Source organism: Labrus bergylta, chromosome 10, assembly GCF_963930695.1.
Source record: "Labrus bergylta chromosome 10, fLabBer1.1, whole genome shotgun sequence".
Classification (NCBI taxonomy): domain Eukaryota; kingdom Metazoa; phylum Chordata; class Actinopteri; order Labriformes; family Labridae; genus Labrus; species Labrus bergylta.
In genome coordinates, this window is record NC_089204.1 from 28,566,011 (window position 1) to 28,593,999 (window position 27,989).

General features: G+C 40.9%; 2 protein-coding genes across 3 annotated transcripts; both read left to right on the forward strand.

The window, feature by feature from the left end:
* Positions 1 to 129: 129 nt before the first annotated feature.
* si:ch211-130h14.4 (uncharacterized) lies at positions 130 to 16,793 on the forward strand. The gene is made up of 13 exons (XM_065959312.1): positions 130 to 1,969; positions 4,227 to 4,335; positions 4,572 to 4,727; positions 6,172 to 6,252; positions 6,826 to 6,964; positions 7,062 to 7,158; positions 12,304 to 12,400; positions 13,962 to 14,033; positions 14,124 to 14,227; positions 14,368 to 14,431; positions 15,113 to 15,252; positions 16,164 to 16,269; positions 16,346 to 16,793. The coding sequence occupies exons 2-13, from the start codon at positions 4,234 to 4,236 to the stop codon at positions 16,391 to 16,393; spliced, it is 1,206 nt and encodes a 401-aa protein (XP_065815384.1). The 5' UTR covers positions 130 to 1,969; positions 4,227 to 4,233; the 3' UTR covers positions 16,394 to 16,793.
* Positions 16,794 to 18,626: 1,833 nt separating this feature from the next.
* tbxtb (T-box transcription factor Tb) lies at positions 18,627 to 27,895 on the forward strand. Of its 2 annotated transcripts, none has more exons than XM_065959860.1 (8): positions 18,627 to 19,067; positions 19,357 to 19,621; positions 19,781 to 19,915; positions 20,478 to 20,539; positions 20,618 to 20,679; positions 20,779 to 20,952; positions 22,351 to 22,483; positions 23,481 to 27,895. In XM_065959860.1, exons 1-8 carry the CDS (start codon positions 18,862 to 18,864, stop codon positions 23,749 to 23,751), a joined length of 1,308 nt encoding a protein of 435 aa, XP_065815932.1. In that variant the 5' UTR covers positions 18,627 to 18,861; the 3' UTR covers positions 23,752 to 27,895. The 2 variants fall into 2 exon arrangements, with proteins under 2 accessions (XP_065815932.1, XP_020509130.1); XM_020653474.3 differs by having other exon boundaries at positions 18,629 to 19,067; positions 20,776 to 20,952.
* Positions 27,896 to 27,989: the final 94 nt, after the last annotated feature.

The window sequence follows — 27,989 nt, forward strand, 5'->3', positions numbered from 1 at the left end:
CTTTACAAGCTGATTTGTGTCGTGCCTCTCTCAGTTAATTTTGTTACATGATGCAGTCTTTTTAGTTGGCTTTTCCACTCCTGGTCAGTTCTCAGACTGTGCTCAAAAGGCTCTTTTTGTTCCCACTGTAGATACCTGGGGGCCATTTGGGCATTAGTGTTCTAAGCTTCTTAGATTTCCTGTTAAGCAGGGTTGACCAGAGTACTGCAGAGCCCAGGTGCATGATCCCTTCAGGAAATTACCTCCAGTCTGCTTTACTTTTGTCTTATTAAACCAAACAATGCCTGCAGCTGCTATGGAAAAACAAAAGTGTTGCAACAAATGTCTGATAGATATTTACACCCAAAGTGCAAGAACTGTTTAACATGCAGACATATTTATTTCAGGGCTTGTCTGCTGCTGATTGTGATACCAAGAACTATGTTTTTATTCCGTGGATGGCAGTGGACGAGATAGTCAGGAACTATTAACAAATTCAGCAAAGAAATAAGAAAATCAAACATTGGATAAAAAGAGACACTAAGTTCTAAATTCACTTTTGTCTTCTTTTGCTGCATTTCCACCAAAAGTACTCAAGACTTTTAGTTCTCTTCTCAGGAGCCCAAAAAGGTTCTTTCAACCCCCAATGGTCTGTTTCTACCAATCCACCAAATGTTCAGTGTTGCTTAGCCCACAGTATACTTTTATAAAGCACCACTACGGGACTAGGGACCTTTTTAGGGGCACAATAAAGTCCCAGAGACTTTATTTAGACCTTGGTTCCTGCAGTGGAGAAACACATATTATGTTTATCTGATTTAAAAAAGAAAAGTTTATTTATTTTGTTGTTATTCCAACTAAATCTGGGCATTTAACATGTATTTAAACATGCTTGTACTAAGTCAAAGTTGGACTTACACACCTATAGGGTTGGGGGTTCATTTACTCTTAAAGGTAAACTCCTAAATCAGACCCAAACCGGCCCATGGGCTTCACCTTTGAAGAGCTTAGACCCACTCGTTGTTTGCACTCATACAGTGTTGTCATCTGCACTCGGATATCACCAAAAGCAAGAGAGATCGCTCGCATTTCATTTGTACCAGAAGCAAAGCGTAGAGCATGTACGACCTGAACAGAGCTGTGAAGTTGTCCTCGTTTTCTCTGTTGAGATACATCCAGTTTGCTGCTTGCTAACAGTTTTGACGATTGTTTGGTACTTTATGTTATGATCCAATAGTAACTCTCTGAAAAGAGGGAATATTACCAACCAGTCTGACTTAGGGCCCGATCACACAGAGAGTCGTCGCCCTAGACTCAGCCACTCCAAGAACGCCTGAGCGCAATCTGGGGGGGAAGCGCCTGTGGAGCGGGGCTGCATGCACACACGGGCGACCAAAAAAAGTGGGGGAAAAATGAATTTGAGCTCACGGTTGCTTTGCTCCTAGGGGGAAATGTCATTAAAAGTGCCTAAAGGTAAAGCCTCCTACTTTTGATTGGTTGCTTCTGCCAGAAGTGACATTGACCAGCGCTGAATTACATGGACGCCTCAAAAACTAAAATAAGAAGTTAAAGCAGGGCTCCAAACTTATTAGTACAGTGTGAAGGTTCCCTGCTGGGAGGTTTAACTCGTTAGCATTGTTCTCTGTAACTTGGTAACCAGAGTTTGACTCACAGGGTGGTAAACTGTAAAACTGGAAGCTCGAAAGGAGACATTTAAAACATATCGGAGAGAGTTTGAGAAGCTCAGAGTGCATCAGCTGGTAAGCTTTTTAAAAAATACTTCCATGTGCGTCCTCAGGTATCTTTGTTTGGTATCATCTTTGGAATTTGCTGCCAAATTATTTTTGACATTCCTGCAATTTATCAGTGATTCACATCTCTTTTCTCTCAAGGTTAGTTTGTGATGAAACCCGTTTGCAAAGACGGCCATCAAACAACAACTCTACCTGCTGTGAGGAACGCAGAGCTGTTACCTGTTTCTGTCAGAAAGGTATTTTAAACAACGTCATCAGCACTCAGGTTTATTTCCTATTCTGCTGTTAAGCTACCTTTTTTTTATTCTGGGAAACAGATAAGCATCAGGTGTTGCACCATTGATGCAAGTTTTTATTGCATTACAGGATTTTGCAGATCATGTGAGTAAACAAACAAACAAGCAGCTCGAATAAATCACCTTATCCATTCAGTTTCACAAAGTTGTTTTGTTGCTGCACGTTGCAGACTGAGATCACGTCTGAGCCAGTACAGTGAGTACCAAGGACCCGTGTGTGCTCCTCTGTGGCCCTCTGTGATGATATGTGCTGGCTCTGTGACCGAAAGTTGTGTAATCCTGCATCTATTGTGTCATTTCAATTGTCGCCTTGTTTGTGTGCCTTTCTCTCTGGTATCCATTGCTTGTCGCCTAAAGCCGAGCTGTTCACGTCTCCTGGGGGGTGAGAACAACTTCATTATTTCCAAAGCAGCTCAGAAAAGTTGCACTCATGTGGGAAATAATTGTATTTAAAGAAGCAGGAGCTGGCAGGACTTGAGACAGTTTGCTTGGTTACAAGTAGAAACACTTTCTCCAAAATGCTTTTGAGGATTTTCCTTTCTCTCTTTCTCTGCTGCAGGCCTTTTTTTTCCCGCTCTGTCTTTTCATCCTCTGCCACCACCACCAGCTTCTGTTTCCACCTGCAGCTTCTATTCTTCGGTTTCTATTTTTGTCTGCAAACGTTTTCTGATCATCCCATCCCATCTGCCCCTCTCTGTTTGGATCCACAGTAAAGACAAAAAAAAATAAAAAATAAAAAAATAGAAATGCCTGCCGGCTTCTGTCCACATCTCTGCAGAATCCCGATCTGTCTCAGAAAGAGAGAGAGAGTGAGAGAGAGTGACGTGTTCCAGACAGGACAGCTGCATTATCCTCAGCTGATTTGTGTTGGCGGGGTGCACACAGATGGATGCTGCCTCGGCCCTGTAGCCGACACTTTTCATGCAGCAGGCACAGCAAAGAACTGCAGGTCTCTGCCATGTTAGCATTACTGTGGCAACGGATCTGATAAATCCTTGGGTTTCCAGCAGCTTTTTGTGAGAAAGGACAAAAGCAGACACTTCCTAAACGCTCTCAGCCCATAAACTTTATCTATACGTCTTCATTCAGCCGCAGCCTGTCGAGAACATCATGAAAGTCATTTCCCAGAAACAGGTCGACCTCAGAGACTCACATCAGAGGGTACAGAACTCCCATAAAAAGCTCAAGCATGTTTTATTCCTCATTTCAGGGTCATTAAAAGAAGCATGTGCGCTTTTATGTGGAGTTAATCTGCTTTTTCATGTAGGCTGGAACTCCCATTAGCCTTGCATTTCTTCTGTGACATGTTTCACCTTTTACATTCCTTTTCATCTCGTACTTTCTCTTGATGCTCATAAGCTGTTTTTTTTTGCACGACAAGAATGTCTGCAGGGGACTTTCAGAGTTTTTATTAAGGTACTCATTGTGCTTCCCTTGAAGGAACCAGGGTCTAAATAAAGACATGCTGGGGACTTAATGTCACCTCAGTAAAACGCCTTCCTATAGGCTGTTCATGTTCTCTGTGGTGGGCCTGAATAGTGGAGTGGGCGTTTTTAAACATTAGCAGGCTAATTCGTCTTTTCTTCACTGATATATTGAACGTTACAGAAGCCCTTCAGATTAAGTCTTTGGACTAAATATCCCTGATTCTTTTTGTAGAAACATGACTAAAGGCCCAAAGTGTCTCTATTGGTGTTTTCACAAATGCAAAACATGAATGCAGAACATAACCGACCAAAGTTTCATGGGCGGTTCTAGGCGGGGGCCAACAGGGGCCATTGATGTCTTTAATATTCATGTCTGAGATATGATGTGGGACTTCCTGTTGACAATCCACCCCCCCTTATTAAACTTCCCTCGACGACATCTGTTTGGTACCAGAGTTCAGCAGGATTAAACAAAGACACTGCTGCCCAGTGATTTGCTTAGAGCAGATCATAGCTTTACAAAATTGTTTTTCGGGAGACCTGCTGCAGGAAATAAGGTGAAGGATTTGTAGGAGCGGAGGTGGGCGTCCTCCTCCTGCATGCGTATCTTTTTATTTTTCCAAGAACACAATGTCAGGCTGTTGTGTGTGGGAGGATGCTTTTGGCAGACAAGAAGGATTACCAAAAAAATGAATTCTTTTTTTAATCTCCAGGCAAGCCGGCTGACTCACTCCCACTGCATCTAAATTGGGTTTTTGGACTGTTCATAGGCAGGTGATGGAGTCCGAGGCGAGCCCTGGAGGGAGAAGGGAATTACAAGGCCACGGTCCAGATCCAGAACAGGAGGCCAAGGCCCGGCGTCAGGCTCAGCTGGATCAGGTTCATAAACACAGCACCAACCTCTAAGACACTTTCAAAGTCACTGAGACATTTCTTCTGCTTGTGTCATCATCAGAGACACGTTCAGAAAACCAGTTTAATCCATAATCAATCCTTTAATCTCCTCCTCATCTTTCATCATCACTCAAACTCCGCTCAGTTTTTTCTGCTTCCTTTTAGCTTGTCATGCATGCCCCTTCGTTTGGTCACGTCATGTTCCTTTGTCTATCCTTCAGCGCCATCTAGAGGCCTACTGGAACATGCACCGGCTCAGAGATTCTCTCTATGGACGGTACGCCGCCCTGCTCAAAGACAAAGTCCTCTCACAGAGATCTCAGCTGCAGCAGAGACACGAGACAGCCAGAGCAAAGTCAGAAGATACAAATCAAAAGGTATATATATCAAACTTTATGGTTCAAGAGAAAGAAAGCATTTTCTCTAAGTGTTGGGAATACAATTTAAAATATGAAACCCTTAGTGTGTAATGTCTTTATTGCTGCCGTTCCCTCTCTGTGTCAACCTGAAATCAATCATGCTGCGGCTGTCTCTGTTAGATTTTGTTAACTGCATTAGAAATATAGACTCATTAAGCACAATATAAAGTGAAATAACACAGGTTTAATTCTTGGGCCCCTTTATCAACCAACCAATCAAACAGCCTTTAATTGTAAAGTGCCAAACATTTGATCTTAAAAAACTCAACAATTACATTAAAAAACACAATTTGGACATTTGAGTGGACATCAAACTACAAAATATTAAATCCACAGGTATATAGAAGTGCTATGAGTTAAATGGCATCAAGACAGGGGTTCTCAACTGGTGGGTCGGGAACCAAAAAGTGGGTCGTGCAGCTGTTTTTTCCAGTGGGTCGACAATGTGTGTATGGGGAAAAACAATGTGTCAAACAGTCTGTGAAGATGTTTGAGAACATGTTTTGTTGTGTTCCTTTCCTTTTTTCTGTCTCGTTTTGTACCAAACTGCACCATTTTATATTTAATAAGATCTGATTGGTTGAAAAATATTAGACATTTTGGGTCGTGATAGTCATGAAGGAAGTTGGTGGTGACTCCTGAGGCTCGTCCAGCTGAGAACCACAACATTAAGAAGTCGGTTATGAGTGATGGTGATGGTGGCAATTCAAAAATGTTAAGTTGTTTATAAGATTTAAAGATGCTTTCGTTGCCTTCATACGGTCCCTCACATTTTTACACCCTAAACTTTGAATCCTCGCTCTTGCGTATAACTCGTCTTCCTCTGTAGCTGCAGGGATTGACTTTGATTTTGACCGTCTGTCTCGTCTCTCTTCTGAGCAGGTGTGAAAAGAGCAATAAGCTTCAGAGAGCTCCTGCATAGAGGGGGTCTAACATGAGAGAGATCCTGTCTTATCCCCCCCCCCCCCCCCCCGTCCTGTAAAAGCTGAGCCTCTTCAGGAGGATGTAATTGTCCTCTCTCTAATGACTCGCACTTGGTGGGGTGGGGGGGGGGGGGACAAAGAGAGCGTCATAAAGGACTTTAGAGGCGCTCCACTCTGAATCCTTTTTGCTTCAAATTGCTAAACAAATGAAAGTACCCGTTGTTTCCTCAGCTCGGATGGAGAGGCTCCGTCACAGACGCAGAACGGAGGCGGGACCAAAGCAGGCAGAGGCAGGGGGACACCTGCTGGGGGCCTAATTGGTCCTTGGTGCAGTTAATGGCTTCCTGTGGCTGCGTGTTTACTTCTCATTTGTTCTGTTTCCCAGCCCCTGAAAACAAGAAAGGCTAACTTTAAAATCTCGATTCCCACAGCTCCGTCTCTGACTGTCTGCCTCTCCTTTCTTCTTCTTCTTCTCTCAGAAACAAAAGAAGTTGGCTTTCTCAAAGCTGCAGCACAATGACTCGTACCTGAAGCCCCTCCCTAAAAGCAGCTACTACCTGGTAGGTTTTGTCCCAGCACTGAACGGAGTGTGAGAAGGACGCCTGAAATAAATCAGAATCAGAATCACTTATTTTTATTTTTAATTGTATTTATTTATTTTCATTTGTTTTTAAATGTATTTATTATTATTATTATTATTATTATTATTATTATTTTATTTTTATTTTATTTTATTTTATTTTATTTTATTTTATTTTATCTTATTTTATTTTATTTTATTTTTTATTTTATTCTTCAGGCTGACATAGTCCAGGGTCAGGTGGAGTGTTTGTCACTCAAAGGGAGGAGTTCTAATCAGTCAGGCAGGTGTTGGGGAAGATGTTTCAAACTCAGAGTTTTAAAAACAAAGCAACGTCGTCACACTTGAAGAAGTTTTGCAGAAAGACGAGGGAGAAATCTAGTTTGTTTGTGGGAAAAAAAAACAACCAAACCTTCTGTTTACATGTTAAAAAATCTATAAAAGTACAAATCAATGCGACCCTAAAACTCTGCGACACCTGCTCTGTTTAGTTTTCATCTTTCACTCTGTTGTTATCATTAAAAGTGCTGAACCATCGTGTTTCTGTCCTCAGATCTTTGACCTCCAGAGGCAGTTAGCTGAGCGAGGACGTCTGAAGACTCACCACGAGCTGGAGGACTTCTACAGAGCCATCGAGTTCAGAGGTCGGCCGTCACAGCTCCAGAGGAGTCTGGAGGCTGTGAGGAGAAACAGTTGAGTTACAGTTTGACATCTCATCCTCCTCATCTTAAGACCTTTTTCAGAACTACATTACATGTTAAACTCTGAATGTTGATGTGATGCTGACAGTGCTGGAGAGCAGACCTGCAGCTGATTTGATAACATCAGAAGAACGACGCTGCACTGATGAAGAAAAAAGACGTGAGGAGAACATTTCAAACTTCAGGTGAGGGAAACTTTACTGTGTTTGTTTTAGGAATGACTCACTTTGTGTCTTTATTGTGGAGGCTTGTTCTGCTACTTAGTGCTCACCTGTCTTTCTCTTAAGGCCACAAATAAAGTTAAGTCACACTCATGAGACTGGTCGCCTGCGCACACTCCATGTACAGAGTCTCTAGTTCTCAAAGCGGGTGCATCGGTTTAAATCCGACCTGTGGCTCCTTTTCATTCCACTCTCTCTCTCTCTGTCTCTCTCTCTCTCTCTCTCTCTCTCTCTCTCTCTCTCTCTCTCTCGCTCGCTCCGATTTCTTACTGTCCACTGTCCTGTCTTTTAAATAAAGGAATGAAATGTCTCCATTGACATCACAACAACGCTCATTTTCTGTTGATGGTGGTGATAACGATGAATTCTGGATGAATATTGCTATCATCTCTATAACATGAAATTACTTATTTATTCATCTATTCTTGTTTTGTTTTGTTTTGGTAGTGACTTTGTATTTGTTTTTCTTCCTTTTTCTCACTCTGACTTTCCATCCACACACACACATTCACACACACACACACACTCAAAAAAAAAAGTAAAACATGAATATAGCCCTTTTCTGGCCTGTGCTCACTGTAATTGTCTCTTGTCTTGCAATAAAAAATAATAAAAAATAAATAAATAAAGGATTGAAAAAGCCCCATATACTTAAAAAAAATAAAATAAAAAAATAAGAGTAACACTCATATTCTAATATTTTCATACTTTTAAACTGTAACTGAATTTTATTTGTGACTTGAGTCATATTCATAATTGTGTTAAAATTAAAAACAAGTTGATATGTATACCTATGTAAGCTCCCCCATATAGCTGCAGTGGATCGATCCCTGTTTCATTAGCAGGTGCAGGTGCGCCGCCAGGAACTCCGGGCCCCATGAAAAGATATCACATTGGGCCCCTACCACGGGCCCAAACTAACCCGGAAAATTTCGATGACCGCACCTCCATCACACAAATGACCCATAAAAACTTTGAACAACGATGCTTTGTTTTACACAATGAAAATGGAAGATAAACAATCACTGTAATATTTCCTCATAGTTTAAAAATAATTTAAACTTTGTAATATTTGCACCTTTCAGACAGTTGAAGAAAGAGGAGAGGGGCCTTTAAGACAGACTCCATATTTTTTCCAGAAAGGAATTCGGAATGTTTGTTTATTTATTCAGACAATTTTAGTTTTCTTATTGTGGTTATAACTGAGAGAAAAAAGCCAAATAAGAAATACATTTTTATTTCAGGCCCATGAAGGGCCCCCCTCCCCACTGGGCCCTGGGTAGGCAGTCCCACTTTTCCCCCCACTATACGGCGCCCCTGAGCAGGTGTTCCACTGTGAGATTGGGGGTCAAATGAAGTCAAATCCTTCAATATATTAAACATTTTTCTCATCCATATAAATTTGCAGCCTTGCAGTGTATTCTGTATTTCTGCATGTCTGAGGTCTGCAGCTGGTCTGTCTGTGAGAATCAGCTGCAGACGCCTCTGGTCTTAAACCTCGAGCACTCTGAGCCTCTGTTTGCTCTGCTTTAAAAAGAACAAACACCGACCTCACTGGAGGCTTGTTTGTCGTGGTGGACCCTCCAGGAGCAGAGAGCTGATCACTCACGTTGAAGTGAGATGACCAAACACGAGTCTGACCTCGGTGTCGGGGGAAACTCATCCGTCCACTCAAACATCGTGTAGGGGGAAAATGTTGTAATGATGTCCGCAGAGAAAAGAGACGCGGCACTTGGGCTGGTGGTGTCACTTCATGCCGAGCACATGTTGAACTGTTTGGAGAGTTTCTTTATGAGCTTCACCACAAACAGATCTCCACTTCCCCTGAAAGAGGCCGAGACAGTCTGAGGGCCAGTTTCACTCTTCTTCAGTGAAGACTCTTTTTGTTTTAAGACACTGTTAAACATATAGCTTACTACTCGCTCACTTCAGCTTCACTTGTTTTTACTAAGGGAAGCAATTCAGGCTAATTTTACGCTCGTCACATTATGAAACACGTCATCTGGACCTGATTGATCAAATACACTTGTTAAGATTTTAATTTCTGCAGTGCATTCGGCTTTTTAGAAAGTTATGATGTAATTAGCGCAGAGCAAAAAAGTCTGGCTAGTAAATAATGCTAATTTCAGCTCGAGTGTCCTTTGTGTTAGCATGTTTGTGTTAGCATGTTGTGAATGTGTGTTAGCATGTTTGTGTTAACATTGTGTCGTTTGTGTTAGCATGTTTGTGTTAGCATTGTGTCCTTTGTGTTAGCATGTTTGTGTTAGCATGTTGTGAATGTGTGTTAGCATGTTTGTGTTAGCATGTTGTGAATGTGTGTTAGCATGCTTGTGTTAGCATGTTGTGAATGTGTGTTAGCATGTTTGTGTTAGCATTGTGTCCTTTGTGTTAGCATGTTTGTGTTAGCATGTTGTGAATGTGTGTTAGCATGTTTGTGTTAGCATTGGGTCTTCTGTGTTAGCATGTTGTGAACGTGTGTTAGCATGTTAGTGTTAGCATTGTGTCCTTTGAATTAGCATGTTAGTGTTAGCATTGTGTCCTCTGTGTTAGCATGTTGTGAATGTGTGTTAGCATGTTTGTGTTAGCATGTTGTGAATGTGTGTTAGCATGTTTGTGTTAGCATGTTGTGAACGTGTGTTAGCATTGTGTCCTTTGTGTTAGCATGTTTGTGTTAGCATGTTGTGAACGTGTGTTAGCATGTTAGTGTTAGCATTGTGTCCTTTGAATTAGCATGTTAGCATGTTGTGAATGTGTGTTAGCATGTTTGTGTTAGCATTGGGTCTTCTGTGTTAGCATGTTGTGAATGTGTGTTAGCATGTTTGTGTTAGCATTGTGTCCTCTGTGTTAGCATGTTGTGAATGAGTGTTAGCATGTTTGTGTTAGCATTGTGTCCTCTGTGTTAGCATGTTGTGAATGAGTGTTAGCATGTTTGTGTTAGCATTGTGTCCTCTGTGTTAGCATGTTGTGAACGTGTGTTAGCATGTTTGTGTTAGCATGTTGTGAACGTCTAGCAGCACAGTGTCGGCTGATGTCCGCCTCGTTGTTAATTAGAGCTGAACTGTGTTTTAAGCAGCATGGAGGATGTTAGTACCCGGCTGCTACACATCGTCTCAGGGGGGTTTAATAGTTTGGTAAGAAGGCGAGTAACGGCCCGAGCTGACAGATCCTCCTTCAGTGTGAAATCTCACCGCATGGCGACCGACACTCAGACAGCCCCGCCCCCCTCCTGCATGGACACATTCCCCACCTCTACAAGAAATACCCAAAATAAAAGCAATTAAAGCTGAAGCCAAAATATGGAGTCTGCAGAGTCCTTGTTTATGTTTTGAAGAGCCAATTCATCCAATCTGTCGGTTATTTATACGCCTGTTATTAGCTGCTGTGATTTATGGGACAGTCCAGGCCGTCATTTTCTATCTCTGTGGCCATCTGCTCATGGTCTCTTCAGCATGTTGAATTTCACACGTGTGCAGTAGTACAGGTCTGCAGAATGAGACCAGAACAAACCATTTCTATAACTCCACAGCTTCAGGGAGGGGAACATGTTTTTAAAATATCAGGGCTGCTGGAGTTAGCTCTGATTTAGTCTGACCGGCTAATCGCTGATCGACAGCTTCAATGAACTCCTGACTTTTTCACAATTAACATTTCAACCATTACAGTATAAAATACAACAACAACAGAAACAAAGAAAACATAAATACTACTTTATAAGTACTCCTGCAAGTACTGCTACAACAACAAATAACAACAACAACACCAAACATAAAAGTATCTATAACTAAAACATCAACAACAATATCAGAAAACCCTAATAAAACATTTACAACAACAACAACACTTACAAAAGAAATAAAACAATCACAAATAACTGCAACCGTAAGAACAACAAAAACAATATCAGCAACAACAACAACAACAACTGTTACAACTCCAATGACTCTAATAACATTTGTAATAACAACTTAAACTTACATTAACAAAAATAAAGTAACAACAGCACTTCTATCATAAACAACATCAGTTATATCAACAAGTGTAATAACAACAATAACAACACCTTTAAAAAAAAACTAACAACCGTGACAACAACAACTCTTATAACAACTGTAACATAAACAAAAAACAAAGTAACAACGGTAACAACAACTGCACATGCAACAACAACAACTGTTTCCAGTGTAACAACAACTTCAACTTTGACAACAACAGTCACTACAACTGTAACAATAACTGTAATACCAACAATAACAACTGTAATAACAACAACAGTAACAACACCTTTAACAAAAAATAACTGTAATAACTGAACAACAAACAACTCTTATAACTCTTACTTTTAACAACCTACACTTACATAAACAAAAACATAGTAACATAAACAACAACTGTCACAACAACAATAACTGTAAGAACAACAACAATAAGAATAACAACAACAACATTGACAACAAAAACAACTCGAACAACAACAGAAACAAATTGTTACATCCACAACTGCAACAACAATTGTAACAGAAACTACAACTGTCACAACAACAAATATAAAAACAACAACAAAACAATTGTGCATACAACAACAAAAACAACAACAACTTCCAGTCCAAGTGAAGAAAAACAGAAGTTCAGTTAAAAGTTAAAGAAAATAAAAAACAAATATTCATAAACCTGGAGAGGTTCTCAGATTAGAGTTTGGATTTTAGAAGACTTCATATTCAGTCTTTCACTCGATCACCTGTCAACATGTCAGCGCTAATATTTCACATCTACGAGTTGACGTCTCATGCTGTGAGGACACGCCCCCTCGCTCCACAGAGCCAGTTTTACACCCAGCAGACAAAGTGTGTTGTCACCCGAGTGTGCAGTGTTACCGGGTGTGAGCTGCAGCACACTATGGCTACTCTTGAGAAGTAGCACATCATTAAGAAAATCTTAACAACCCGACATTCAGTGTGCAGGACACACATGACACCTGGAGGCGAGCTCACCTGAACGTGAAGACGTTCCTGCACATTTCCCTCAGACTCTATCGATGAGGTTAAAGCTTGATTAATGCACGTTGTCTCTTGTTCTTCCAGCCGTAAAATTAGCTTATGTGTGTGCGTGTAGGTCATTACACCGAGAGCCTGGTTCAAGGGAGCGTCCAGTAGAGATGATCCTCTGTGGAAACCAGGAGAAGGACGGATGTGAGTCGATGTTTCCCGAGGTTGGTGTCAAAAACCACAGGAGCAGTGACCACCCTTAACAAGAGCAGAGACAGGCAAACACACCTGCAGCACTGATCACCCAAACCAACACGCATACACCCACACTGATGCAACACACTCAGGAGAATCTTTACTCTCTTTGCATGAAACTTAGCTGTCCTGAAATGATGCATTCATGTGTTTCATAATCATCCAACAAAAGAGTTTCCGACTTGTGAAATATACCTGTGGCACTCAGAGCTTAGAAAATCTAGCAAAGTATCAAAAAGGTGCTAAAGCCACCTGTTATTTAAATGTGTTCCAGTATTAATGCTAAGCTAAGATGCTAGTTGAATCTCTATTTTTTATGCAGGGCCTAGAGCGGCATTTATCTCCTCATCATAAAATAAAAACCACAATATCTTTAGAACTATTCCTTGAAATATTTGAGTATCATTTCAGAAGCATAAAGGACGTTTTTCCAAGTATAACAGAGAGGTCAGAGGTCAGGGGAATTGCTGGCAATGAGAGAGACAGTGAGAACACTGGAGCTGAGGTTACGCTCAGGTGCTGAGGTGAGCATATACGGACGAGCACGCAGGACTCATTTATTCTCTCACCTCTGTGTAAAAGAAAAAACTGGCCTGAGCAAACAGAGGCCGAGCCCGGCTGGAGGGAGAAGAGGGGGAAGTGCAAACAGTGGTCAGACTGGGACTGGTCAAAGCCAGAATAACTCACCACAGCACAGATCACCCACTGCAGGAGAGGCCTGTCACCCCTTCTGACATCTTCAAGGTGTCAATCGAGGGTTTAGGGTAAGGGTGCATGTGAGGAAGCTAAAGATACAGATGTGTAGGAACTGTGGTGAGGTCAGGAGACAGCACCCTGAGGTGTCAGTAGTACACCCATAATTAAGAGTGTTTTCAAGCCTGGCTTCAAATTCAACCTGTGGCTCCTTTCCCGCATGTCGTTCCCCACTCTCTCTGTCTCTCCAGTTTCTGACTCTATCCACTGTCCTAACTCTAAATAAAGGCGTAAAAAGCCCCAAAATAAATCTTAAATATTAAAGCGGGACTTGTTATCAGGCATCAGAATCAAATATCTAAAACACAAAATGGTTTTGTAGTTAAATAAAGTAACTTGTAGGAAATTGTTAAAAACATGCAAAGTCACTGAAACATTTACAATCAAAGGTTCAGACCTGAATGAGTTCTCTGAAGTTTATTAGAGCTGCACCTGCATTGTATTATTTTAGGACAGAGAGGGGGGGGGTGAGCCTGGGGGATCTGCACTGTATAGATCAATAACATGAATCCACAGTGCTGCAGTCCCCACATCAGGAAGTGGCTTAGTGTGACAGTCAGCGCTGTGTGGGGTGTTAGAGGAGGAGAGAGAGAGGCGCCAAACGGGACACCAGGACTGTGGGAAACGACACTGGCTGTGACACCTCTGACTTTTTTTACACCACAGCTTACCTCCACTCGTATACAAGGGGGAGGTCTCTCTTTTTTTTTTTTAAATAACAAACTGATTAACAGTGAAAGGAAATGAGACGTGAATGTGATATGTGCCACCCCGCAGATGAAAGCTCCAACTTTTGCAACTCTGCAGCCGGACTTCATGAGGAGCTTTCAGAGCACGATGCCAAATGTGGTGAGTGAGCCGATGACTTTGACTCTTTTTGAGACAATACAGAACAACAGAGGGAACTTCTCACTCCTACTGTCTGCTTCCTCACAACAGATTATCCCTGAGACACCGAAGAAGAGCAGGAAAGCAGAGATTTACTCGAGACGGCTGAGACAAATGCATGATCTTTGTTTAAGCAACATGGCGTTCTCACAGAGGTGAAGACCCATATTAAAGTTGATTCTGTTGTAATGGAGAGAGAGGGGGGTCAGAAGCGTATTGGAAAAAGTCTTACAACTCCTCTTTAAACTGATGCGAGGTTTGTTTTTCTCTGCTCGCTGTGAACGCTGGTGTCCAGACTCCTGGACAGGGAGGCAGACTCTCTGAGCTGGCAGGAGGGGCGAGGAGGAGACCCAGATCTGGTTAGTAACACAAACCAGCCACAACACAACACAACACCACAGAGACTCTATGGTAGCTAACACGTAGCTGTCACAAACTATCTGTTTTTTAAAATGTTTGTTTATGTCTTTGGAATCCCCCATGGCAACAGGTCACAGCAAGTCAAATTAAAGTAAAGTTATTTTTGTGAAACCGCTGCACCACATGTTAGTCTGTTTATTAATGGAGTTATCAGTTTGAGTTGTTATTGTTCTTCACTTTAGTCTATCCATTTTATGTCAGTATTCATACAGTTCTGGTTACTTTATTCCTGTTGTTTCTTATCCATCATTGCACTACGGTCACTTTATTTATCTCATATTTACCTTTTATAGTTATATTATATTAGTTCTGTTGTTCCATTATTCTCCATGCTCCTTATAACTTATTATTTAGTATTTGCCTACTTGCACATAGTTCTGTATATATATATTTATTTCTCGTTTACTGCACATAGTTCTGTTTACATTTTTTTTTATATTTTGGATTTTAAGTTAAGTTTAAGCTTTAAGTTGTATTTAAATTGACACTTTATATTTTAAGTTTATATATATTTAAGTTTCATCTACCTTCACTGTTGTTAATTTACTGCTCTGTGTGCCTTTGAATTGACCCCTGGGGGACAAATAAAGGTTTTTGAATTGAATTGAATTCTTCCATAGATGCTTCCAGGAATAGACCCCAAACATGGGAAGACAAACCAAACCAACATGCTGCTCCTTTGCACCCTGAAACAACCAGGAAGTGTCCAAAACAGCCGACCTGCATCTCCCAAACAGCCGAGCAGAAAGAGCTCGATCAGGTGCGTTTAATTTCCACATTTCTCCTACCTTTTTTTTTTTTTAAGGTCTCTGGAACAATCATGCACTCACAGTCGGACAACTACAATTCTACAATTCACTTAGCAGACGCTTTTATCCAAAACGACGTACATCAGAGAGTAAGAACAACACAAGCAAGGATCTAGAAAAAAGGGAACAATGTGAGTAAGAGCAAACGATCAGCTTTGAGTCTGATTGGACACACAGGTGCTGACAGGAAGTGACCAGAGGCAAAGCACAACATTGAGGGCAGTTCTTGAGAGCTCTAATCAGTATAGAAACCATCTTATAAGTCGTCGTTATCAAACAAAAACCATCGTCATTACCATCATCATCATCAATAATATGGAGACCATCATCATTAAGTTAGTAGGTATTCATGAAAGAGCTGGGTCTTTAGCTTTTTCTTAAAGGTGCAGAGGGACTCTGCAGATCACATGGAGTTTGGAAGTTCATTCCACCACCGGCGTTGTGAAGCAACATGTCCGTTGTGTCCTCGGGCAAGGCACTTAACCCCAAGTTGCTCCTTCTGCTTTGTTGGCTGCATACAAACATGTATGCATTGGACTAGCTAATTAGGTGTGACCTTTGAGCACTTTGAGTAGTCCGAAGACTAGAAAATAAATATACAAGCTCAAGTCCATTTACTATTTACCAAGTGCCCAAAGCAAGCGTGCAATCTGACATATATGACATCATATATCTTCAAGATCGATGGGTGTGCAGCCTGCTTCTCATCCGGGGTGCAGCTAGAGCAGGATGACTCTCATTTTGAAATATATATATATATATATATATATATATATATATATATATATATATATATCTCTCTCTCTCCTCCTTTGTTGTAGACAGAAGACTTATTGTCACTCTGCATGTCTTGTGTTTCCAGCGGTCACCGACGTTCTGAGCCTCTCGTCGGCGTCACAGCACCATGCTCTCGAAAACCCCCTGATCCTTTATCCATCGAAGATTTATGTCAACAGAAGAGTGTTGAGGTAAAAGACTCCTCAGATTCACATTTGTTAATGGCATTATAACTTAAGAGTCTAATTTGTTTTGTCTTCTGTTTAGATAATTGACCGTGGATTTACGTTTTGGAGAAACTACACACATTACTGAAGAGGTGACATCAGAGCGTCTCTTACGGGGTGTAACTGCAGGTGTTATTGTTTTGATTTGTTGTAATCTATGTTCAATATTCTTGTTATTGTCTCTGAGCTGTAAACGGCATAATTTACACTAATAATAAATAATAATAATTGCACTTTTGCGTTGCCTTTACCGGACGTTGCTGCTTGGACTCAACTTTATTGGCCAGGTGTTTTTACACAAACAACGAGTTTGACTGCAGTGAACTTTGCCCTCTTTGTACTGCATTAAATATTAAACCATAACACTAACATTCAAGTCCATATAATAAGGCTTAAAGTTAAATAAGGCTTCTTGGTGTAAACTATAAATGTATGTGTAGATGTTTCTGAAATAACAGTTTTGATATTGTTACATTAAACTTTATGAACGGTGAAGAAATGATGTGTGATGATCAATCAAACTTTCCTTCAATACAATTATAATGTGGCACAAAGAACTTTAGATCAAAACAAATCAACAGACCTCCACCTCACAGTCATGAATAAAGACCATGATAAAAACAGAGACTGGTGGATATGAGGTTATCATGAGGAAACACAGGAGCTGAGGGGAAACTGTTCAAACTCAAAATGAGAAAGGAAGACAGAAATAAAATGGAGGACATTTTTATTCTTAAAGGGTATTATTGTTACTTTGTGAACTTTCTTCTGTTAATTTATAAAAAATAATATTATTTCATTCTTGTAGGTGAATTATGATCAATTCTGCTATTGCTGAGTTTATTTCTCTCGTTTATATCCATCCATCCATCTATTCATCCATCTATTCATCCATCCATCCATTCATCCATCTATTCATCCATCTATTCATCCATCCATCTATCTATTCATCCATCTATTCATCCATCTATTCATCCATCTATTCATCCATCTATTCATCCATCCATCTATCTATTCATCCATCTATTCATCCATCCATCTATCTATTCATCCATCTATTCATCCATCTATTCATCCATCTATCCATCCATCCATCTATCTATTCATCCATCCATCTATCTATTCATCCATCTATTCATCCATCTATTCATCCATCCATCTATCTATTCATCCATCCATCTATCTATTCATCCATCTATTCATCCATCTATTCATCCATCTATTCATCCATCCATCTATCCATCTATCTATTCATCCATCTATTCATCCATCCATCTATTCATCCATCTATTCATCCATCCATCTATCCATTCATCCATCTATTCATCCATCTATTCATCCATCTATTCATCCATCCATCTATCCATCTATCTATTCATCCATCTATTCATCCATCCATCTATTCATCCATCTATTCATCCATCCATCTATCCATTCATCCATCTATTCATCCATCTATTCATCCATCTATTCATCCATCCATTCATCCATCTATCCATTCATCCATCTATTCATCCATCCATCTATCCATCCATTCATCCATCCATTCATCCATCTATCCATTCATCCATCTATTCATCCATCCATCTATCCATCCATTCATCCATCTATTCATCCATCTATTCATCCATCTATTCATCCATCCATCTATCCATCCATTCATCCATCTATCCATCTATCTATTCATCCATCTATTCATCCATCCATCTATTCATCCATCTATTCATCCATCCATCTATCCATTCATCCATCTATTCATCCATCCATCTATCCATTCATCCATCTATTCATCCATCCATCCATTCATCCATCCATTCATCCATCTATTCATCCATCCATGCATCCATCTATCCATTCATCCATCTATTCATCCATCCATCCATTCATCCATCCATTCATCCATCTATTCATCCATCCATGCATCCATCTATCCATTCATCCATCTATCTATTCAGCCATCTATTCATCCATCCATCTCTCAGAATCAGAATGTTGTTTTATTGCATTCACACACAAGGAATTTGACTAGGGGTTTTAGTGCAGAACAAATAGCAAATTACTGAAGATAAAATTGTAGTATGTAGCTAGTAAATCAACATGAGTTCCGTTTTGTCCTGGAACTTTAGTATCACTATACTTCACTGAGTTGATGAAATGAGGAAACCCACGTGCAGTAAAATCCCTGCAGGTCGCGCTGCTGCGCTTTTCTGTCTGCAGGTGTGGCTTTGATCTAAGTGTCAATATTTACAGGTTGATGTCATAAAGTAGGTTAAAGAGCTTTATTCAAAACGCTGTCATCCTGTGGACCTCAGTGAGATGGCTGCTCTCAGCCAATCAGAGCAAAGCCCGCAAAGATCAAAAGAAAGGATGAGCCAACCACCTCTGCTCCGAGCACACATCCTGACATGGAGCTCCTCTCCGGACTATATATGAAGCAGCTCTTCATGAGTCTCTTCTTAGGAACTTACGAAGCGGGATAAAAACTCTGGAAGAGACTTCTTCTGATCGGTTAGATCTGTAATTTTTGACTTTTCCACCCTGGAGCTGTTGGACAGGATGAGCGCAGGCGCAGGAGAGTGTCCGGGGAAGGCCAGTCCGCACCGGGTGGACCACCTCCTCAGCGCCGTGGAGAGTGAGCTGCAGGCCGGCAGCGAGAAGGGAGACCCCACGGAGAGGGAGCTGAAAGTGTGTCTGGATGAGAGCGAGCTTTGGCACCAATTTAAAGATCTCACGAATGAAATGATTGTCACAAAGAACGGCAGGTGAGCTGAGATAAGAATAATTATTTCGGGTTTTCTCGGATATTCATGTGACATAACTAACTTTTAAATTGAGTATAACTTTAATAACATTAATATGGAGGCATGTAATGGCATTAGTGCGAGTTTATATCTTTGTTTATCACTTTTTTATGTCTCGTATTTATTTTTTTCTTGTTTTTCTTGTCTTTTTAAATCGAGTTTTCTAACTTTTTATTGCTTAATTGTAACCATTTTGATTGCATCTTTGGTTATTTTTGGTTATTTTCCTTTGTTTTGTTAAAAAATGAAGGCGCATGTTTCCGGTGCTCAAAGTGAACGTGTCCGGATTGGACCCGAACGCTATGTATTCTATCCTGCTGGACTTCGTCTCCGCGGACAACCACAGGTGGAAATACGTGAACGGGGAGTGGATCCCCGGTGGGAAACCTGAACCTCAGACTCCCAGCTGTGTGTACATCCATCCGGACTCTCCAAACTTCGGGGCGCACTGGATGAAAGCTCCCGTCTCCTTTAGTAAAGTCAAACTCACCAATAAACTGAACGGAGGAGGCCAGGTACGGATCGAAGTGATCGGTCCATGTTGTTACTTTCTGCAGATTAAAACAGTCAAGTGGCTGCCTGTTCTTTTACAAATTATCAGGCTGTAACTTGTTGAAGAATCAGGTTGAAATCATCACTCAGAAAATAACCATCTTCGTGTCGCTTGTTTTCAGATCATGCTAAACTCCTTACACAAGTACGAGCCACGCATCCACATAGTCCGGGTTGGAGGCCCTAGGAGGATGATCACCAGCCACTCGTTCCCAGAGACACAGTTCATTGCAGTGACAGCGTATCAAAACGAAGAGGTGGGCATTAAAACCTTTGAAAAATATCAGTGATATTTCTTTGAAAAAAATCTGCGCAAAATCTGTGCGTAAATGTGCGTAATTTACGCACAGATCTTATAGCATTTAGTTGACTGTCCACAACCTGTACAGGAAGTCATTTATTTGTATTTATTTGTATATTTGACATGGAGACACAGTAACATTGGTGCTGTAACATTAAACCATATAAAAGTCCTAGATGCTCTACTCTTAGTGTTTATAGCCAAATGCTCTCTCTTGTCCACATGAGGCTTTTATTTTCTGAGAAGTAGAGAAGGTGTTTGGGAGATTAAGGTAACTTTAACCTGGTCTTTGTGTTCCCTCTGAGAATTTTAAATTCCAATAGATTATTAGGTTTCATGTTTTTACTCTTGTTAAGTTTTTTCATCTCCTCAAATTCTAAGAAAAGACAAAATTGGGAAAAAGTCAAAAAAGTTCTCAGAAATAACATGTTTAAAATAATTACATCTTTATCTTTTTCAATCTGTTCGATGGCAAACCAGAAGTGTTATTATGTTTGATGTGTATATTTTGATTTTAGGTAACTTCTCTTAAAATAAAGCACAACCCTTTTGCCAAGGCCTTCCTGGATGCGAAGGAGAGGTAAGAAAACACAAAGTGTTCACAACAACATTTTATTTATGTCAGTTATTTCAAAGTTTAATAATTTTATTTTTTCAGAGGTGATAGCAAAGACCTGAGAGAAGAGGCCAATGAAAACCAGCAGTCAGCTTACTCTCAATGTTAGTATTCTTTTATATATTTCATGAATCCACAGTTTCTCATCTTTAAAGCTCAGGTGTCTTCATCATGTGTCTCCTCCTCCTCTGCGCCGTCAGTAGGTGGTTGGTTTCTCCCGGGCTCCAGCTCTCTCTGCCCTCCCGCCAGCCCTCACAGCCAGTACGTGACCCCCATCGCCCTCTCTCCGTCCCACGGCTGTGAGCGCTACTCCACCCTGAGGAACCAGCGCTCCGTCCCCTACACCAGTCCTTACAGCCACCGCACCACCTCGCCCAGTGAGTGTCCTGCTCATCCACCTTTTAACCTTCATGCATCCAGGAGTTTCACCACTTCCTGCCCGGCTATTAACAAGAAGCTCAAACAAACGCCGCTGAGCGTGGGATGTCTTGCATTCCTCTGGCTTTTGTGTGAGTGGAGCCACAGAGCTGTAAATGCTCGGGCGTCAGACGCAGGAATGTTTGGAGGGAATATTCTAGTGGTGGGAAAAAAACACGATGCAGCAGAATATTGCAATATTTTGTGTTGGATCATTCTTCTTATACACAAAAGCCAAGTATTGATATTTTATTATGTAATTTATGAAGGAAATATTGCAGATACATATCAAACATCTCACACTAAAACAGGGATGGGCAACTTTGGTCACAGCAAGGGCCACATTCATTTAATTCTCACAAATTATAGTATATAAAAACAATTACAGTCAATTATGTCTCAAATTTAACTCAACATATACTAGTGATCAAATATCATTATGGACATATTTCTTCCTGATTTCATGGCTGATTTTGTCATGTTTTCTTCAATTTTACAATTAATTGATATGTAAAAATTGACCTGGGGGCCGCATGTTGGCCCCGGGCCTCCAGTTGCCCACTCCTGCACTAGAATGAATAAAACTATTGTTTGTTTAAGTCCCATATTTGAGCTCGCTTTTCCCCTGGTGGGTGTAAACCAAGCAGCAACCTCCCGTGTAAAAAAATGAAGTAGATGAGAAATTAAAAAACCCTGCAGTTCCTCGAGTGTCCACTAGAGGCTGGCTGCAGAAGCACAGGAAGTCACATACACACCCATTCTAAAAAGCCTGTTTTTACAGCAGAGATGAACATGTTTACAGCCTGGTTCAAAAAACCAAATAGGTGTGATTAGCTCATGTCTGGATGGACACACACTGTACGGGGGGTGAATGTTTTGATGACTCATCAGTTTTGATTTGATGAAGGATAAGAGTTATTCACAATAAGGCGTGTAGCTGACCTGATTGACAGGTGGGCGCGTAGCAACGGTTTGTCAGGAGGTTTAAAACCCGCCTCAGCTCCAGCTCTCAGCCTGTCGTTAGGTTGACTGAAAGTTAGACTGAGACAGCATTTCCAGCATGGAGACCGCCATCGATGGGACTCCAGCGCCCCCTGCAGGAACAGATGGTTGGCGTCACTCAGACTTTCTGTTAATATTTACAGTCTTTGGTATAACCCAATCTGCATGAAGCTGATTAATACAAATCTCCCTGTAGCTTCAGGTGCGTTTATGCAAACATTACATTGTTTAAATCGTCTGTTACAGTAACATAGTCCGTTCACTTAAATTAAACCGACACCAACTCCTTCAAAATAAAAGACTTATTTATGTGATAACAGTTTGTGATGAGTCCACGTTGTGTTTCTGTGTTGTAGTCGGTTACTCCGATAACTCGTCCGCCTGTCTGTCGATGCTCTCGAGCCACGAGAACTGGTCCGGTCTGCAGATGTCGACACACTCCAGCATGATGCCCATGACCCACAATCCGACCTCCGCCACCCACTCCAGGTTTGTGTTTTTACTCTTTTGTGAGTCACTCACCCCCAGTATCCACATACATGAAGTTATAGTGTTCTAGTACTGACCAAGACCGATATTGAGTCCACTTTTTTTAAGGTCTCGTCTCGAAAGCATTTTTACTTGGTCTTGTCTTGCTCTCAGACTAGGCGGACTCCTGATTTTAAATCAAGACCGGTCGAGACCACCACTGACAGAAAAACTCCTTTTTCTAAATGAACAAATAACTTAAATTTATTCATTATTAGATTTGTATCCACCGGTTACGGCCGCAACCTTCCCGGTGTTATGGTCTAAGTGAGTGACACGCCCGCTGCTCACAAGATGATGATTTTTCAGAGATATTTATGGTCTTGGTCTTGGTCTTGGTCTTGGTCTTGGTCTTGGTCTTGTCCTTGGTCTTGGTCTTGACTTGGTCTCGATCCCTAAATGTCTTGGTCTTGTCTCTGTCTCTGAGCACCCTCGTCTCAGGTATTTCTTGGTCTCAGTGGTTTTGACTCCAACACTACATGATGGTAAAGAAATAAATCAAAATACAAATTTAGAACAGAGAGAATACAAACATAGTTAAATAAATTAATGAGACTCAGGGGACCTTTGAGACCTCCAGAACAAAACAAGCAAACTAACTGTTTATCTCTGAGGTTAAATGAGTTAGAATTGCTTAAAAAAGACATCATTCTTCTCCATGATTTAAAAAATCTGAAGTTCTCTATCGAGGGGATTATGATCAAACTTCTACTACTTTATGGAGCATTAATCTGTGTTATTGCAGATACGTTTTTGTGTATGATTGTCCTCATTCTGCTTTTCATCCAGTATTTTCTATTTTGCACTTGCAAAATATGCAAAAAACATGCAAATATTCCCTCAACTCTCTCTGCAGCTCAGCAACATATCCAGTAAGCGAGGTCTAAAATGTAACACTCCCTCACACCCTGAGAGGAGATGAGTAAGATCTTTTTCTCTCCTTGTCTTCTCTGTGCAGTCAGTACACCGGCCTGTGGTCTGTGAGTAACTCGCCCCTGACTCCCGTGTCCCAGAACGGGGGGATAAACAACAGCAGCAGCCTGAGCTCCCAGTTCCTCCGAGGGTCGAGCAGCCACTACCCGAGCCTGACCCACTCGGCCACAGCGCCCTCCTCTGGCTCTCCCATGTATGACGGCGGCACAGAGGTGCATGACGCAGCTCTTTATGACACGTCTCCCCACGGGCGACTACCGTCAGCCTGGACTCCGGTGACTCCTCCCTCCCTCTGATGGAAATGAGCCTGTTGGAGTTAAAGGAGCAATCAACCCAAAAAAATGAACAGACTTTATTTTTAATTTTATGAAATGTTTTTTGTTGCACATATCAGGAAACACATTTATTCTTACGTTTGCAAACCAGCTTATATTAAGCATAACTGCATGATATTCACAGCAGTAACAAAAGAATTGTACAGAATATTTTGAGGCTTACTTTGTAAATATTGTTTTGTACCACAATGTTGGTGATGTTACGTCTCAGTTTATTTTAAAAGATTGTAAAGATCAATGATGCTCAACTCTCCATGTCATTAAAAACCATGCCGAGGTCTCTCTGCTGGCTCGTTTTGAGGCGATCTACCTGACCTTTACAACCTTGATGTGTGTCATGTCCGTCTTTGCACACCACACTGCTCTCTATGACGTTGTTTAAGTTAATTTCAACCCAACATGGACACAATTGTATATGATATTTTGTTGTTGTTGGATGAAGCAGATTTTCCTGAAATGACGACTCCACAAAATCACCAAATCTGCTTCAATTCACTGTTAAAGGAGCAGTATGTAACTCTGACCCCTAGTGTTTAAAGTGGGTACTGCAATCTTAATTCTAAACATCATAGAGAGCTGTCTCCCCCCTCCTCTCTAGAGTGGATGCTCACACAGGTCACCATGTGGTGGACTCTGAAGCTTCAGTGTTTATCCAGCTCTGCATGGGTCTGTAAACCTTTCTGTGTTCTAACCTCTCTCCATTTTTCAAAAGCATCTCCAATATTGATCCTAGTTTGAGCACGTTTCTGCTCGTGGAGCTTATTAGAAACATGCAGAGGCTTTTTAGGTCGGGTACAATCACTTCTATCTGAACCACTTCTCTTGCCCGCTTCCATCGCTGCAACACCTGTTGACCTGATAACTGCTCTCATATCTGGCAAACAGAGGGGCGTCCAAAACGGGCCGTGTGGTGGGTGTCGCCTTAAAACCACCTACCTTCTCTGGTCCAAACAAATCCAGAGCATTCAGGAGCAGAATCTAAAGTTAGAAGGAGGACATACTGGCTGCTGCATTGTTGTCAGAGAAGCCAGCACTTCAACATAGCATGTTTCCTTAACGCTGCTCCCTGCTGCTCGATGAGATGTCAGTCAAAATGTGCCCCGCCACGTCCACACAGTCTTAAATTTCTCAACACAAAATAAACAGTTTTATTGCTATTTTTTCTAATAGTTGTGAACATTTATTTTGCAATTTTCAGATTGTGGATTGCAAAATAAATGAAACCATCAGAGGCTTCAAAGACTTGAATTGGGGAGTGTGTACACTGATTTACTTCGGGGAATCTATTGAGGTGAAAATACTCTCTGAACTCATCAAACCAGCTTCCTGTGAAACGTGTAAACTCCTCAGCTTCCTCCTCATAGGCTTGTACCGTACTGTATGTAGTGTGGAGATATTTAAAGCTGGATTAACGCATCACTCTACAAAGTCTTCCATGACCTCGAGTGACTCAGCAAAGTTTCTGAGCTGCAGCCGGTGATGACAGAAAGTTTGTTGAGATGTAAATCAATTATCTGTTATTTACAGATAATCCTGCTCCAAACAGTTAGCCTGAGTCTGACGTAGCCTCCCTGTTATTTATAGACTCAATGCACTAATGGTGAGGTGGACCAGGATGCTGCTGCGTTGATGTTTAAACAGCTTGATGGGCAGGTATAGGACAGATTCAGATGTCAGTGTCTAGATTAAACAGGATCTGCTGCTGAATCACACTCCAGCTGATACAAGATGTATGAAGGATCGTTTGACTTTGTATCCTTTGAATATTTTGATCTCCTGATGTTTTCTAAGTACCATAAAAGTTTGCATTTCAAGAACTCTTCAGTAAATGCAAAAAAAAAGCTTCAGAGCCAGCTCAACGATGGTCACAAAGCACAGAGTAACCATTTAGAATTATATTATTGTGTGTTTTATGTTTCAGATTTATTGAAACCCAAAAGCGAACATGCATCCATATGTTTAGTTTTAACCAGTTTTTCCCTTGATGAGGAGTCATGTATGGTGATTTCTGGAGATCTCAACTTATTTTTGTTTGTATCTCAAGATAACAACGCTGGTTTTTCCATGATAAGTGAATTTCAAGCTTCAGCCTCAGGAGTTGAAAAATGACACCAATACAAAAGTGCGAAAAAGAAACTGCAGTCTCCACTCGATGCTGACTCCAGAAGCCTGAAAATCACATACACACCCGAGTTAAAATATCCATTCTGAGAGCAGGAATAAACATGTTTATATCCTGGTACAAAAAAAACGATGTTGGTCTGAGTAGTTCATATCAGGCTGCAGTAGCTCCGCCTCTAGGGACTTGGGGTTAGGAACCGGAGGAACACCTGTTCAAGTCCTGATGCGGACCGATATGGACCTGGTGGCTTGTGAGATGCCAGGTCACTTCCTGAGTATAGGCGAGTTGCCCTTGAGCAAGGCATTGGTGCACTCCCTGTGTAGCAGCCCCACTCTGACATCTCTCCACTAATGCATGTCCACAGGTTCTGTTTGTGTGAGAAGAAGCTTGTCTTTCAATAACAGAGTGGAAAACCAGAAGTTTAAAGTATAAAGTCTACTTCCAAGTAAGTAAAAAACAGCTCGCTTCAGCTCCATGTTCTCGCCTTAGAGTGACTGAAAGTTAGGATGAGATCGCATTTTCAATTTAAACACCTCTTCAGTAACCAATGGGTGACCTCACTGAGACTATATGTCAATGTTTTATAGTTGTATGGTTAATTTCAGTTGTTTTCTCAAAATTAGAGGTGGGAAAAAAATAGTTTTATGACAAAATCGAGATTCTTCTTCCAAAAATCGAGGGTTGGGTTAATCAGTCCCTTTAACTCAGTAGAATGACAAATGGAGCAACAAGAAATTCAGCCAGTCTGATGATGACTGGAGTAGATCCTGAAGTATGTACTCAATCAAAAATAGACTTTGAATCATGAATTGAGAATCGTTTTGAATCAAAAAAATCGATTCTGAATCGAATCATGAGACACCCAAAGATTCCCAGCCCTACTCAAGTTCATTACAAATCCTCTTGTTATCACAGGAGAACCAGCAATGTTGTCTCGAGTTAACGACATAAATAACGCAAGATCTTCAGAAAACAATCTGAAATTACTTTTGATAATGGAGAAATTGGGTACAACACAATATGTGGATGTGTGTCCATAGAAGACTTCCATATAGCTAGAATAAAAAAAACAAGAAAGATGTCATTTTTGTCTTATAGTGTAAGATTTCACACACATGAAAATGTGCAACAAGATTATGTAAGATTATGACCTTTTGACCTTCTTTATATATCTTTAGGTGCTGTTGGGTGGTCAAGCTTTTCCTGAAAACTTTCTAACAGCAAAAACAGAAAATATAAACGCAGCGACGTGACTGATTGCAGAGTGTCTGAATAAAACAGCAGAGCAGCTGAGCAGAGGAAAGTGTAAAGACGGGCATTATGTGAGGCCAGTCGACATGCACAAGAGCCCATTCAGCCCAGAAGATCAAGGTCAGTGTATAAGGACATCATGACATCCTCCCCCCTACAAGCAGCAACAGGAAGGAGCAGACATCTAATCCGCTAAATCAAATACACAACTGACTCCTTCACTGATGTCTCCGAGCATCTCACTGTCAAACCCCACTGTCTGCACAGTTCATGTGTGCACGATATGCTGCCCGCTTTTTTTTCTGTGGCTACAATTTCAGCATAAAAAACACACAGCAGTTCAATACAGACACACACTCTGGTGATCATACAAAAAAAGACAGACTGCTTTTTTTATCTTTTTGCATGTAGGAGTCCAGAGAGCGTGCATTCATCTCTGCATGTTATAAATAATAGATGTAAGAACATTAAATGTTCTTTCAAGGTTTATGACGTTATTTTAAAACTACTTCGAGGAAAAGCATCATCATCATCAGTGTGAAATGATATGCAATCATCCAGTCCCTTATGATACGCTGAAAGAGCCAATTATATGTCCTTTTCTTATTATAGGGAATAATATTTAGAGCAAAAAAAAAAAGATAATGGGACATGTATCAAAAAAAATCTAAAAAGCCATGAAGGCAGGGTATTTCTCTAAGCCTAATAATCCCATTATGATCCCTATGAAAAAAAAAAGCTCTCTGTCAAAGCAGGGAGCATTGACGCAAGCATGTCTTGACGTCAGTAGCTGCAGTGAATGAGGGACGGGAGGGGGGGAGCCAGA

Coding starts and splice junctions, on each gene's coding strand:
- si:ch211-130h14.4 (XM_065959312.1), top strand. CDS start 4,234: ATGGAGTCCGAGGCGAGCCCTGGAGGGAGAAGGGAATTACAAGGCCAC. Junction 7,159..12,303: donor GAGAACATTTCAAACTTCAG/GTGAGGGAAACT, acceptor GTGTGCGTGTAG/GTCATTACACCGAGAGCCTG. Junction 15,253..16,163: donor AGCAGAAAGAGCTCGATCAG/GTGCGTTTAATT, acceptor TTGTGTTTCCAG/CGGTCACCGACGTTCTGAGC.
- tbxtb (XM_020653474.3), top strand. CDS start 18,862: ATGAGCGCAGGCGCAGGAGAGTGTCCGGGGAAGGCCAGTCCGCACCGG. Junction 19,068..19,356: donor ATTGTCACAAAGAACGGCAG/GTGAGCTGAGAT, acceptor TAAAAAATGAAG/GCGCATGTTTCCGGTGCTCA. Junction 20,680..20,775: donor GCAGTCAGCTTACTCTCAAT/GTTAGTATTCTT, acceptor CTGCGCCGTCAG/TAGGTGGTTGGTTTCTCCCG.